We start from the raw sequence: 15374 nt of genomic DNA on the forward strand, positions 1-15374 counted from the left end.
CTTCATGCTGCATCTTCAGTAACCAGCATGCACCTGACACATAACAGGTCTCAATTCGCAGTGGCCACCACGTGCTCAGCAGCCCTCTGCAGCTGCCTAGCAGGGCCGCACAGGCTCAAGGAGAGGGGAACCACCAGGGCTCTGCAGGCAGGACACCTGGGTCAGACCCTGGCTCTGCCGCTTACCCACTGTATGACCCTAAGCAAAGCTACTGATCTCTCTCCGTAACAGCTTCTTCACCTGAAACTGAGGTAAGAGGTCACTAATGTTAGCCACCTCATGAGGTCACAGGGTTTTCAGAAAGGAAGCCTCAGGCAGTGCCTGGTACACAGGTGCTGGGTGAATGCTGGCAAGCCCTCAGGTGCGCACTCCATGCCCTCGCAGAGTCTGCAAGGTAACGGTTTCAGGAGCACAGGCCCCAGCCCCTCTCTTCTCCATAGCCTCCCTACCTCCTGGCTGGCTCTGCAGTATTCTGCACGTGGCTCATTTTCTCTGATGGACCAGAAAGTACTTCAAAACTTAGTGTTTCAAGAGCCTCACCATGCTAACCCAATTCTCCTTTCAATAAACAGACCTTGGTTGTGCAGCGTGAGTTGTGTGAGTATAGGCACTGGGACTATGGATGGGCAGGATAACTGGAGAGATTCTCACAGTACTGCAGACCTCCTCAGTGCCTCACAGAGAGCTCATCTGCACCGGGCTCTTCTGCCTTCCTGTCTTTCACAGCTCAACACCTGGCTATCTGGCAACCCTGACCCCTGTTCATATTTTGATTTCAAATGCGCCTTGCTCAAATTCTCTTGGGTGTTGAGACCAAACCCTTTATCACTCCCTTTCCTCCCCGTGCCCAGGGATGCCTTGGAGTCATTCTCAGGCTTTCTTCTCTTTCGTTCTCTATGAAGTCCTGGTTTTCCAGCTCTGCCTTTGCCTTTTTATTTCCATGACCATCCCTGCAGGCACCACCTGAGGAGTGTTGAGATGCTCCGCTGCTTCCAAGCTGGTCTGGTCTGTGTTCCTGTTCCAATATAGCTGGCATGCTGCCACCACACTCTCCTGAAATTATCTTTCATCATTCTGCTCAAGATTCTTTAAGGACTAATTAAGAACTACTATAAAATAAGGAGGCTGGGTTAGATCTTTTTTTTTTTTTTTTTGGAGACGGAGTTTCGCTCTGTTGCCCAGGCTGGAGTGCAGTGGCCCGATCTCGGCTCACTGCAAGCTCCGCCTCCCAGGTTCATGCCATTCTCCTGCCTCAACCTCCTGAATAGCTGCAACTACAGGCGCCCGCCACCACGCCCGGCTAATTTTTTTTTGCATTTTTAGTAGAGATGGGGTTTTACCGTGTTAGCCAAGATGGTCTCGATCTCCTGACCTCGTGATCTGCCCGCCTCGGCCTCCCAAAGTGCTGGGATTACAGGCGTGAGCCACTGCGCCCAGCGATCATTTTTAAGATCACTTCTACTTCTAAAGCTGTATGCCTCAGCTTTCTACCTAGCTCTGGAGGGCCTGGGACTTGTGAGAGGAAAATAAAATCTAGGGACTCTAAACTCATTATGCCAAGGGGAAAAGTTAAGCTTGGAAACTGCACAAGAACTGCCTTCCTTTTTGTTCTTAAAGAGATGGTTGCAAAGACAGAACCATTTATCTCCCCAGGCGTCCTCCCCCACTCATTGCTCGTAAGGAAATTCCTTGTGGGCCCTAAAACCTTTACCCTGAAACAAAGTTCTGCTGGACCTCACCCTGACAATGTAAGTTAACAGCTTATCTCACAGGAACAGACAAACACCAGACCAGAAGTCAACCCTCTGATAACCTGAGACAAATGCGTGTTTGACTCCTTCTTCTACTCTATGTTTACTTTATTGCATGTAAAATGCGGATTTACTGAACAAAAGATGCATGCGTAACTGACATCCCTCTCCTTTCACGTGTCACGTGGTTCAGTGGGCGAAAATCAAGAATGCAACCACTCACCTCACCGCCTACCCTCCCCTTTTTTCTCTTCCTCCTTCCCTTCCTGCCACTCTTTCCCGTTTAAATATTCAAGCCCTCAAAGCTCTCTATGGAAAAAGCAAAGGCCACAGATCCCACTGTAACTGGTGTTTCTTTTTCCCTGGGTATATCCTCAACTTTGACAAAACAAACCTCTAAGCTGACAGAGCTCTGTCTCAGCCCCTCTTGGGACTACAGGGTCCACCACCCGCAACTGCAGCAGGCTCAGGGCTGCCCCCGGGCTCCATGCCGCACACTCCTCCTTCCCCTTCCTTCTGCTCTGTTACCTGCTCATCCTTCTGGGTACCTCGGCCCTATCTCCTACAGAGCCTTCCTGGACCCCTCTGCCCATGCTGGATTTTCCTTCCTCAAAGCCCTGCTGTATGCTTTCCGGCGTTTTGGGGATGCTGGCACCCACTCATTTCACTGCACACTTTTGTAAACTGACAGCATGGATTCTTCTGCATCGCCTAACATAGCTTCTTGAAGACTTGCTGACTGAACAGCACAATCTTAGTGAAACTGCCTTTGCAAAATTATAACAGGAAGACAAATTTGGCATGGCTGACTGCCTCTTGCTTCTATCCTCACACACTCTCCTCGCTCTTTCCCAGTTGTGGTCCAAATTAACTTCGGGAGGAATTTATAGTTTAAATGATAATGACACTTCCCCAAAACTAAACTGCCCTTGTAAAACTAATGAAAGGCCACCAAGTTAGGAGGATGAGAGGAGCCTGAATTCTACTAAGATGTAGGCATGGTTAAGTAATTACCAGCCATTATTCTGGAGGTCAGATTTGCAACTTCCCCAATTACTCCTGCAGATAATAACATCTCTATTGTAAAACTAAGGCTTGGCCTTTTGAGATAGCTTTTCAGCTTTTTGCATTTCTGACAACCAATGGCTCCACCTGGGCTCACCAACTGGTCCTGTGCCCCCCTCCAGGAACTGACTCGCACAGGAGGACAGCTTCCACGCCCTATGACTTCACCTCCGCCCCGCCCCATTCAAACAGCATTCGCCACTCCCTGGCCCTTACCCGCCAAACTGTTCTTGAAAAGCCCTGGTCTCCACAGAGACTGATTTGAGTAATAATAACAACTCCAGGCTGCCATTCGGTCAGCTCTGCATGAATTAAGCTCTTTCTCTACTGCAATTCCCCTGTCTTGAGAAACTGGCTGTACCTGGGCTGCAGGCAAAATGAATCTATTAGGTAGCTGTGTCAATCCCTTATAAAAGGCTTTTTCATTTGTGCTTTTCTCATTAGAGTACAGAATATTCAAAGTTGTTTTAAATTCTAATTTTTTTTCACCTGGACTCTGGAAAATTAAGAGGTTACCAAATGTGAGAAATCCACTGAGTTCAGAAAGGGTCCCTTCTTTTTGTAGGTGCTATCAAATGAGACACGACGACGACAAACACAATGCTTTCTCGTGGAAACTCAGGAGCAAGCCACAAGTAAGGTAATGTTCACGCACCAATTTCCTACTTATCAGTTCGGCTGCGTCTTTTACTTGCCCTTTCATCTTTCACTACCTATTTATTTTCGAGGTGAAAAACAATGGTAAACCAGGCAATCATGCTTCTCATTAGGAGTACTGTGAACTATCTGGTGAGGGAGTCCTGATTTGTTTACTTTGTGGTTACTGACAGACTTCATTAACCATTCAGTCATATTCCTAAGAGTCACAGGAGCCGGGACAGTGTCAACTTCTGTTCACCACCACATTGCAACCCCCCCCATGAAGACAGAGCAGACAATGAAACATCAGAATGAATGGACCTATGGGTGAGCCAGAGAGAGGCAATTCTGCAGACTACAATCCAACCAAAAGAGTCCATCTATCACTTCAATCTTTTTTTGCAAAACTGTAAAGAATTATTCCCACAACTGGCACCTACCTTCTCCACGTCGGCTTTCTTCTCTGTGAGAAGAGCTACTGTTCTTTTATAAGCATCATTAATAAGGATTCGTACTTCATCATCTATCAATCTTGCAGTGGCTTCACTGTAAGGTTTCTCCAATACCATGTCCCCCTGACGTGGGAGGTCAAAGGAGATTTGCCCAACCTTTTCATTCATGCCAAACTGAACAATCTGAAAAATACATGATTAGCGGTGGTTATATATGATTGCTGTTCAACCAGACAAAATCTGCACAGCAGCCCGAGCCAGCTAAAGTGCACAAGGGTGCTCTGTGTAGCCAGCAACAGCAGCACGGTGCTTTAAACTCACAACTAGAAACAGAGCCAGAAGCCCAGGCATAACACCCACAACAAAGTTAGAATGCAAATCCCGACAACTGTATGACATTACTACCTAGTTTCTTTTTTTTTCTTTTTAGGCAGTCTTGGTCTGTCGCCCAGGTTGTAGTGCAGCAGCACCATCTTGGTTCATTGCAACCTCTACGTCCCGAGTTCAAGCAATTCTCGTGCCTCAGCCTCCCAAGTAGCTGGGATTATAGGCATCCGCCACCACTCCCGGCTAATTTTTCTATTTTTAGTAGAGATGGGTTTCCGTCATGTTGGCCAGGCTGGTCTTGAACTCCTAACCTCAGGTGATCTGCCCGCCTCGGCCTCCCAAAGTGCTGGGATTACAGGCGTGAGCCACCCTGCCCAGCCACTACCTGGTTTCTTTTTGTTTTTGTTTTGAGACAGGGTTTTGTTCTGTCGCCCAGGCTGGAATGCAGTGCATGATCATAGCTCACTGCAGCGTTGACCTCCTGGGCTCAAAATATCCTCCCACCTCAGCTTCCCAAAGTGCTGGGATTACAGGCGTGAGCCACCGAGCCTGGCCTGATATTACTATCTGTACAAGGGAAAGCAGAGAAGAAGCAAGATGCATCTGACAGACCTGAAGAAAGAGAACCCCCAGCTGCCAACAGGTTCTTCCCAGGAAGGGTGGTATGCCACTCACGCTGCGAACACGTGAGACTGGAAGGACACCTGCATTTCCCCGTTCACCGAGTCCATGGGGCCCAGGGGACAGTCTGAAGAGGCTCATCCAGTGTGGACCCACAAGCTCCCAAAACTCCTCAGCACCACACAGGAGGCGCTTCTGCAAGTAAGACCCAAACTGACTGGAAAAAAGAGAAGGCCCAGATAAGAGTGGGGATCAAAAATAGCCAGGGGTGCTCGAAGGGAGGAAACCACATTCCTAACACTTCACGAACACAGCCCGAAAAACTCCTGGACCTCCTCCCGCCTAAGAGAGCAGCAAAACAAATTTCATGTAAAAATAGGCAATAGAAAAATCCCTTATAAAGTTATAAGAAAAAAATCAGCTGAATAATGTCTCCAGATAAGAAAAGTGGGATGAAAAGATGTGTCAATACTACAGAGGAAATTCATATCTTAGTACTTCAAAACAGGCTAAAAGAAATCAGGGAAATGACACATGATATGAAAGATCTACTTAAATCACAGCTAGAAAAGCTTCAATGAGGTGCTAGAAAAAAATACGTATCAAAGCCACCACACCCGGCCTGAAATAAACTTTAAATATTGTACTAAAAAAAGGTTTCTCAGGGCCGGGCGCAGTGGCTCACGCCTGTAATCCCAGCACTTTGGGAGGCTGAGGCAGGCAGATCACGAGGTCAGGAGATCGAGACCATCCTGGCTAACACAGTGAAACCCCTCCACTAAAAATACAAAAAAGTAGCTGGGCGTGGTGGCAGGCGCCTGTGGTCCCAGCTACTCGGGAGGCTGAGGCAGGAGAATGGCATGAACCCAAGAGGTGGGGCTTGCAGTGAGCCAAGATGGTGCCACTGCACTCCAGCCTGGGCAACAGAGCAAGACTCAGTCTCAAAAAAAAAGTTTCTCAGCCAAGCGCAGTGGCTCATGCCTGTAATCCCAGCACTTTTGAGAGGCGGAGGAGGGCGGATCACCTGAGGTTGGGAGTCCAAGACCAGCCTGACCAACATGGAGAAACCCCGTCTCTATTAAAAATACAAAACTAGCCGGGTATGGTGGCGCATGCCTGTAGTAACAGCTGCTCGAGAGGCTGAGGCAGGAGAATGGCTTGAACCTGGGAGGTGGAAGTTGCGGTGAGCCGAGATTGCACCACAGTACTCTAGCCTGAGCAACAAGAGCAAAACTCTGTATCAAAAAAAAATTTAGCCAGGCATGGTGGCGTGTGCCTGTAATCCCAGCAACTTAGGAGGCTGAGGCAGGAGAATCGCTTGAACCCGGGAGGCCGAGGTTGCAGTGAGCCAAGATAGAGCCACTGCACTGCAGCCTGGGTGACAGAGGAAGACTGAGTCTCTAAAAAAAAAAAAGTTTCTCTTCATAAGTTTTAATTGCTTTAAACATGGACTTCTTTTAAGAGATAATCCTTGCCTAAAAAGCCTAAAACAGTGAAGCAACAATAATATTGTTTCAGAGCCATTCATGGAATGTCAATTTCTCATGCAAATATGAACAAATGAGGAGGAAACGCCCTCCTTCATATACTCACTTGGGCATATGCACTCTGAGTTACTTTTCTCAAGTCATCTTGAGCACCAGTTGTAATTCTTCCAAAGAAGATTTCTTCAGAGACTCGACCACCTAAAGTCATACACATCCTATCCAAGAGCTGCTCTTTGGTATAGAGGTATTGTTCTTTTGGTAAATACTGAGCATAACCTAGTCCTTTGCCACGTGGGATGATGGATACCTGGTAAGTAGAAAACACAGTGTTGAAGATCCTACTACAGATGAAGACTTGATGAAAACATCTGTGTATGAACAGATGAACTCAGTGACTAAAAATAAGCACAACAGCCGCACAGTCCATCAGCCTCAGTGGGAAGTGATCTAGTAGCAGTGACTGCTCAGGAGGGATATTTTCTCTCAGGATAGTTTCACCTTAGATTTTTGTTGCTGTTTTTGTTTTTGAGATTGAGATTGAGTTGCTCTGTTGCCCAGGCTAGACTGCAGTGGCAGGATCTCAACTCACTGCAACCTCCACCTCCCAGGTTCAAGCAGTTCTTCTGCCTCAGCCCCTGAGTAGCTCAGATCACAGGTGCCCACCACCAGGCCCAGTTAATTTTTGTATTTTTAGTAGAGAAGGGTTTCACCATGTTGGTCAGGCTGGTCTCGAACTCCTGACCTCGTGATCCTCCTGCCTCAGCCTCCCAAAGTGCTGGGATTACAGGCATGAGCCACTGTGCCCAGCTTCACCTTCGAGTTCTAAGTGGCTTTTTTTTTTTTTTTTAAATAAAAACAGGGCCTCACTTTGCTACCCGGGATGGTCTTAAACTCCTGACTTCAAGCATTTCTCCCACCCTGACCTCCCAAAGTGCTAGGATTACAGGCATGTGCCACCATACCCAGCAAATCTTTTTTTTTTTTTTTTTGAGACGGAGTCTTGCTATGTTGCCCAGGCTGCAGTGCAGTGGCACGATCTCGGCTCATTGCAAGCTCTGCCTCCCGGGTTCACACCATTCTCCTGCCTCAGCCTCCCAAGTAGCTGGGACTATAGGCGCCCGCCACCATGCCTGGCTAATTGTTTTGTATTTTTAGTAGAGACGGGGTTTCATCGTGTTAGCCAGGATGGTCTCGATCTCCTGACCTTGTGATACGCCCGCCTCAGCCTCCCAAAGTGCTGGGATTACAGGCGTGAGCTACAGCGCCCGGCCCAATTTCTTGTCTTTTTGTAAAACTCAATTGAAAGTATTCCATCTTGACATTCTGACAGTTCTGATGCTGTGCAAGCGTGCGGGCTTCCTTCAACTCTGCTGTCGGACGTGGCCACATCCTCCTTCAAAGGAAGGAGGGTACAGCAGGCCAAGATGCTCGGCAGCCTTTCCTTTCCAGTCCTCTTTTGCAAATACGTAAATTCCTTTAATTTTTAAAAAATTCAGTTTATTGGCCGGGTGCGGGGGCTCACGCCTGTAATCCCAGCACTTTGGGAGGCCGAGGCAGGCAGATCACGAGGTCAGGAGATCGAGACCATCCTGGCGAACACAGTGAAACCCCGTCTCTACTGAAAATACAAAAAAATTAGCTGGGCGTGGTGGTGGGCGCCTGTAGTCCCAGCTTCTAGGGAGGCTGAGGCAGGAGAATGGTGTGAACCCAGGAGGCGGTGGACTTGCAGTGGGCGGAGATGGCACCAATACACTCCAGCCTGGGTGATAGAGCAAGACTCCGTCTCAAAAAAAAAAAAAATTCAGTTTATTGAGAGATGACATATATGGTTAAATGCACCCATGTGAAGTGTAGAGTTCAATGAGTTTTGACAAACATAATGTCAAGCCACAATTAAGATACAGAATATTCTCATGCCCAGAAAGTTCCCTTGCACCCATTGGTAGAGTCTTTCTCTCCACACCCAACCTCAGACAACCACAGACATGCTTTCTGTCCCTATGGATTAGTTTAGCTTCCAGAACTGCAAATAAATGAAATCGTATGGCACATACTTCATTGTGTTTGGTCTCTTTCCCTGTTTTTGAGATCCATAGATACTGTTGTGTGTATTAATAGTCATTCATTTTTATTTTTACTGCTGTGTGGCACTCCACTGCTACAAACATACCAAATATCCATTTCATTCTTGATGCAAGTCAGGGTTATTTTCAGTTTACTGATACCATAAATAAAGCAGTAACAGTCTTTGCGTGGACACAGGTTTTTGTTTCTCTTGGGGAAATAAGAGTCGAATTGTTTGGTCACATGGAAATGTTCGTCTACCTTTACAAGAAACTGCCAAACTGTTTTCCAAAACAATGGTACCATTTTACATTCCTTTTTTTGGCAGAGTCTCATTCTGTCCCCTGGGCTGGAGTACAGTGGCACGATCTCTGCTCACTGCAGCCTCCGCCTCTTGGGTTCAAGTGATCCTCCCAGATTCCAGTGATTCTCCTGCCTCAGTCTCCCGAGTAGCTGGGACTATAGGTGTTCACCACGTCTGGCTAATTTTTCTATTTGTACCAGAGACGGGTTTTGCCATGTTGGCCAGGCTGGTCTCAAACTCCGAACCTCCAGCAATCTGCCCGCCTCGGCCTCCCAAAGTGCGAGGATCACAGGCGTGAGCTACTGCATCCGGCCCCATTTTACATTCCTGTCAACAACATGCGTGCATTTCAACTGCTCCATATCCTTGTGAACAATGAAGACTGTCTCTTTTTCATTTTAACCATTCCAGGAAGTATGTTCAAGTAGCTCATTACGGGTGAATTTGCATGTCCCTGATGAATAATGATATACCCTGTGTATGCTTAATGCCCACTCATATACCGTCTGGAAATGCATGTTTAAATCTTTCACCCACTGTTTTACTGGGCTGTTTTCTTATTATTGAATTCTAAGAGTTCTTTATATGTTCTAGATACAAGTCCTTGCAGTACATATAAACGACAATATATATGTACTGCATATATATATATACACACACACACATACTGTCCTATATATGTACTGCAAGTATTTTCAGAGGGTGTGGCTTGCCTTTTTATTTTCTCAATCTGGTCTTTCAAAGAAAGAGAGTCTTAAATTTTGATGAGATCCCATTTGTCAACTTTTTCTTTTGTGGCTCATGCTTTTTGTGTCCCAAGAAATTTCTGCATACTCAAGGCCACAAAGATTTTTACCTATATTTTCTCCTAGAAGTTTTATGGTTTTAGTTTTTATGATTTCAAATAATTTTTTGCATATGATGCAAGGGTTAATGTTCACCATTTTTCCTGTGAATACTCTTGCCAGAACCACCTGTAGATAAGACAATTCCTCCCCCTTGAATCATCCTGGTACCTCTGTTGGAAATCAATGAACCAAAAGTTTGTGGTTCACTTTCCAGGCTCCATTCCATCCCACTGGCCTGCGTGCCAGTCCTCCTACCAGCACCACACTCTCATCACTGTAGCTGCACACAGTCTTACTATTGGGGTGAGTAACTTACACTGTTCCACCCATTACCGAGAGGACCTTGGTCTAGCGGTAGTGTCAGTGCCTAGAAAAGGCATCCGTTACTTTGCGAGTTAGAGAATACTCTGCTCCACCACCTCTTGTGGAACCACCCACAGTTATCTGGAGGCCTAACCGTCTCTCTGTGATGCTGTGTGTCAGTGGTCATGCTCCTGGTCTACTTTCATGTTCTACCCTGTACACCTGGCTCTGCCTTTTAAACAGCAGTAGCAGAATTAGTGAAAGTACTAAAAGTCTTTGAAATGCAGAAGTAATGGCGTAAGCTGTCTCCTCTCTCTCTCTGCCTCGGCCGCCAAACAGGGAAGGGCCCCCTGTCCAGTGGACATGTGACTCACGTGACCTTGTCTATCATTGGAGATGACTCACACGCCTTACCCTGCCCCCTGGTATGGTATCCAATAAATAACAGCGCAGCCTGGCATTCGGGGCCACTACTGGTCTCTGTATCTCGGTGGTAGTTGTTCCCCAGGCCCAGCTGTCTTGTCTTCTCTTTGTCTTGTGTCTTTATTTCTACAATCTCAACTCCACACATGAGGAGAAAAACCCACAGACCCTGTAGGGCCGGTCCCTACAACCCTTTTGCCGGGTTCTCTGGGATCGCTACTGTGCATGTGTAGTTTAGTGGTTGGCCTGGGATTTGGGCAGTTCCTACTCAGATTCGGGCCTTGCCCCTTGGTAGTTTTCTTGCTTCTGGGATTTTCCTGTTAAATTTCCAGTGTTCTTCAAGTCCTGGACTATCTCCTCTACCACCTCAGGATAGTAAAGCCTATGTCTCATGCCACTGTAGTGTGGAGATTATGAAAAACCCTCAGGTAAGAAAGCCACAGGCTCCCAGTTCAAATCCACTGTAGCTGTTGCTTTATAGGAGCAAACTCTCCTCCAGCTCTGGCCTGCTTTTGGATACTCTGTGGTCCCTTTAAACAATTTTCTGTCCAAATTTGATATTTATCTATGGGACAGTTTGTACAACCATGGTTACCAGAAGTTTTGGCTAAAGCCTTCTAAATATCATTTCGTTCTCCTTTGCAGGAGTGTATCTTGCTTCTTGAGTGGCTGCAGCGAGCAGCCGCTCACATGTGCTCTGGCTGCCTAGTGCAGCCACCCTGCTTCACCTTTAAAAGCGGGTCTGCGTGCTCCAGATACCAGCCGGCAACCGCATGGCCTGCTTCATGGTATGCCACGGTCTTCTTCTCCTCAGGCTGCAGAACCTGCGTTTTTTTCTCTAAGCCTAACAAAATAAGAACAAAAAAACCCAAGCCACCATTTTAGTGACACTGACATTAAAAGACAATTATACAGTGCTATACATTGCCTTACCTAAAATGGGGTTTGGAGATGTAAGTCCTTGCAGTACATATCAAGGACAATATTATATATATATACACATACCTATATATCGTCCTTTATATATACATATATGCAGTACATATATATTGTCCTTTATATGTACTGCAAGTATTTTCAGAGGGTGTGGCTTGCCTTTTTATTTATTTATTTATTTATTTATTTATTTATTTATTTATTTTTTTTTTTGAGACGGAGTCTCGCTCTGTCACCCAGGCTGGAGTGCAGTGGCCGGATCTCGGCTCACTGCAAGCTCCGCCTTTCGGGTTCACGCCATTCTCCTGCCTCAGCCCCCCGAGTAGCTGGGACTACAGGCGCCCGCCACCTCGCCCGGCTAGTTTTTTTTGTTGTATTTTTTAGTAGAGATGGGGTTTCACCGTGTTAGCAAGGATGGTCTCGATCTCCTGACCTTGTGATCTGCCCGTCTCGGCCTCCCAAAGTGCTGGGATTATAGGCTTGAGCCACCGCGCCCGGCCAATTTTCTGCTCCGCCCCCCGGGTTTACGCCATTCTCCTGCCTCAGCCTCCCAAGTAGCTAGGACTACAGGCGCCCGCCGCCTCGCCCGGCTAGTTTTTTGTATTTTTTAGTAGAGACGGGGTTTCACCGTGTTCGCCAGGATGGTCTCGATCTCCTGACCTCGTGATCCGCCCATCTCGGCCTCCCAAAGTGCTGGGATTACAGGCTTGAGCCACCGCGCCCGGCTGCCGGCCAATTTTCTTAATTGTCTTTCAAAGAAAGAGAGTCTGCCTATCACAATCCAAAAATTCCTAATCAAGGCCAGGCGCAGCGGCTCATGCCTGTAATCCCAGCACTTTGGGAGGCTGAGGTGGGCCGATCACTTGAGGTGAGGAGTTCGAGACCAGCCTAGCCAACATGGTGAAACCCCATCTCTACTAAAAATACAAAATTAGCCAGGCGTGGTGGTGAGCACCTGTACTTCCAGCTACTAGGGAGGCTGGGGCAGGAGAATCACTTGAACCCAGGAGGCGGAGGTTGCAGTGAACTGAGATCATGCCACTGGACTCCAGCCTGGGCTATAGAGACTCTGTCTCAAAAATAAAAAAAATTAAAAAATTAAGTTAAGGCCGGGCGCGGTGGCTCAAGCCTGTAATCCCAGCACTTTGGGAGGCCGAGACGGGCGGATCACGAGGTCAGGAGTTCGAGACCATCCTGGCTAACACGGTGAAACCCCGTCTCTACTAAAAAATACAAAAAACTAGCCGGGCGAGGTGGCGGGCGCCTGTAGTCCCGGCTACTCGGGAGGCTGAGGCAGGAGAATGGCGTAAAAACCCGGGAGGCGGAGCTTGCAGTGAGCTGAGATCCGGCCACTGCACTCCAGCCTGGGCGACACAGCGAGACTCCGTCTCAAAAAAAAAAAAAAAAAAAAAAAAAAAAATTAAGTTAAAAAATTTTTTAAAAAATCAAATAGAATTCCCAATGTCAGAATAAAAGCAAAAGGTCAAGTTCAAAATACAACTACAGCAAAAATGCACTCACTCCCCCATCCCCAGGCCTGCTTTCTCACTTTTAAGCCACACACCCTGTGTTTTGGGAAACAAATTGAAATGTAAAATAAAATTCTGCATTGAGGTCATTTTAAAACACGCAAAATTACAGAAACCAAAACTCTGGAAAGGTCCTCAGTGCATAGTCTAGGTGTTCAGAATTATCAAATACTGGGCACAGGAAGATGCCTGCCGTAAGACACTACCTGTTGTCCATTCTGCCGGAAGGCAGGAGAGTCTGAGAAAGCAGGGAGCCAGTTCAAGACCCGGAGCTACCCCACATGGAGCCAGCCAGGCTGATGCTGGCGCACCCTCACCCAGCCAGCCGGCCCTGGGGCGCAGAGCGAGCCACAGAAGTGGCAGAGCAGACCCAGAGGGCAAACCCCAGAGACACAGGGCCCACAAGACCCGCGCTGGAGCCCACGTCCACCACAGTGCTGGCCGGACTCCAGTCTGAGCAGGATTCTTCTCTGGCCTGGATCAAGGTGGGCTCTGCCCCTCACTCTGTACCTCTGTAGCTGTAAAAACTACCTGCACTATTTGTACTAAACAAATCATCACACAGTGGCAAAAGTAGTTTTGCCGTGTTCATGGTAATCCACCTGAGAGAATTTCTCAGCTGATGTTAAGAAGACTGGAAGACAAAAACAAAAGCTGTGTTCCCAATGACACAACCCAAGAGAAACACATGCCACAGGGTGGGAAGTTACAAAACGGGAGTTAAGTCTGTCTGCCGGGAGTTAAGTCTGTCTGCCGATGAACACTTCTGGCTTATCTGTAAAAACAGAAGCCTTTCCCCACAGTTCACCTCAGGAGTCACTCATTTTCTCAGTGCCTATCTCACTACACAACGCTGCCTGCGGGGCCAGCAACTGCCTCAGAGCCAAACCTGCGACTGGGTGGCTGCCTGCTCTGCCCCGCCCTCTCTGATCATTCTCCTTAACTTAAAAAAAGGCATAAATACACAGTTTTCACCTGTCTCTACAGTGAATTATTATATTTTGCTTCATTCCATTCACAACTCTCATCATCTGAGGTTCTTCTTTTCAATAACAAATTTATAAAATAAGAGGTCTGGTGATTCATTCATTCAATCATTGTTTACTGAGCACCTATCCCCAGCGAACCACACTGCTCTACCAGCCTCTACGTCCTCTCTGGAAGCCCCACTAGTCTGGTTTTGTACCCTCTACTCAGCTGAACTGTCAAAAGTCACCCTAACACCCTCACTGCCAAATCCAAAGTTCCTCTTCCTCCTCCACACCCATGTGCCTTGCCCTGCTGCTGGCGCCTCATCTCCTGTCCCCTCCAGCCTACAGGTCCCTGTTACTGGCACATCTTCCTCGCTTGTCTGCTGACGCACCTTCAGTGCTTATGGTACACCATGAGCACTTGTGACCCTGCTGACACACCTCTCCCCTCGTATCAAATGTGGGCACTGGGTAACATTTCCTCTGCAACTCCCTCTCTCCCAGGAAAGTGGCTCCAAGTGCCCCAGTCGCCCACCTCACTCCACCTGGCACACCCTGGGACCCTGCCCTGGCTCACAGGCAGGACTGCTCATTCTCTACGAGCCAGCTGCCTCTGCGAGTGCCCCACGCTCCTGCAGTCTCTCAAGTCTGTCCTCATTTCTTTTACGGCTGTCACTGGTGCTCCCCCATGCTAAGCTGTGGGCTCACGGTACTCACAGTGATGACTGCAAGGTTCTCTGCCTCTAGATGCTTCCCTCCTCTTCAAAGCCAGATTCATTCTCCTAAAATACCACTGGTCATTATGTTACTTAGTGGCTCACACCTGTAATCCCAGCACTTTGGGAGGCTGAGGCAGGCAGATCACCTGAGGTCAGGAGATTGAGACCAGCCTGGCCAACATGGTGAAACCCCATCTCTACTAAAAATACAAAAATCAGCCAGGCATGGTGGTGGGCGCCTGTAATAGCAGCTACTCGGAAGGCTGTTCATTTGAACCCTGGAGGCAGAGGTTGCAGTGAGCTGAGATTGTGCCACTGCACCCCAGCCTGGGTGACAGAATGAGAACCTGCCTCAAAAAAACAAAAAACGAAACAAAACCAAAAAACCCCACCTTAATTCAATACTGGCCATAGGACAAAACTGTAAAAGCCTCTGAGCTTAACATTCAAGGCTTTCCAAAACTGACCAGTTTACTCTCCCTCCCTACACACAGGGTAGGTAGCCTGCCTCAAGTCCATTCTGCCAGGTCACGTCCAGGCCACACCCAGTTCTATCCTGGGCCAGGGGCACACCCCTCCTCTTCTGTGGAACTCTGCCTGGCGCAGGGCTTCCCCCTCCTTTGAATGCCCAAGGACTTGAATTGCTACTTGCCTTTGGGGATTAAATCAGAAGCCCTATGGAATGTTAAGAAAACACGTGCTCCCCCTGTGCTGGCTGAGGAAGCACTTCCAGCTCCACGCCTGTTAGTTATTTTATTATTATTATTATTATTTTTTTTTTTTGAGATGGAGTCTCACTCTGTTGCCCAGGCTGGAGTGCAGTGGTGCGATCTCAGCTCACCACCACCTCTGCCTCCCGGGTTCAAGCAATTCTCCTGCCTCAGCCTCCCAAGCAGCTGGGACTTCCAAGTACGCGCTACCACCCGTACTTGTAT

General features: G+C 47.8%; 1 protein-coding gene across 2 annotated transcripts in view; it reads right to left on the minus strand.

The window, feature by feature from the left end:
• The window catches only part of LOC105478968 (AFG3 like matrix AAA peptidase subunit 2), a 49758-nt gene that overhangs the window by 4604 nt on the left and 29780 nt on the right, over positions 1-15374 (minus strand). For both annotated transcript variants that reach the window (XM_071085724.1, XM_071085725.1), the window contains exons 14-16: positions 11013-11128; positions 6449-6649; positions 3896-4090 (exon numbers count right to left, since the gene is read on the minus strand). In XM_071085724.1, the coding sequence (XP_070941825.1) occupies positions 3896-4090; positions 6449-6649; positions 11013-11128 (512 nt within the window). The remainder of the gene's footprint in view (positions 1-3895; positions 4091-6448; positions 6650-11012; positions 11129-15374) is intronic.

Source organism: Macaca nemestrina, chromosome 19 (genome assembly GCF_043159975.1).
Source record: "Macaca nemestrina isolate mMacNem1 chromosome 19, mMacNem.hap1, whole genome shotgun sequence".
In the NCBI taxonomy this organism is placed as follows: Eukaryota; Metazoa; Chordata; class Mammalia; order Primates; family Cercopithecidae; genus Macaca; species Macaca nemestrina.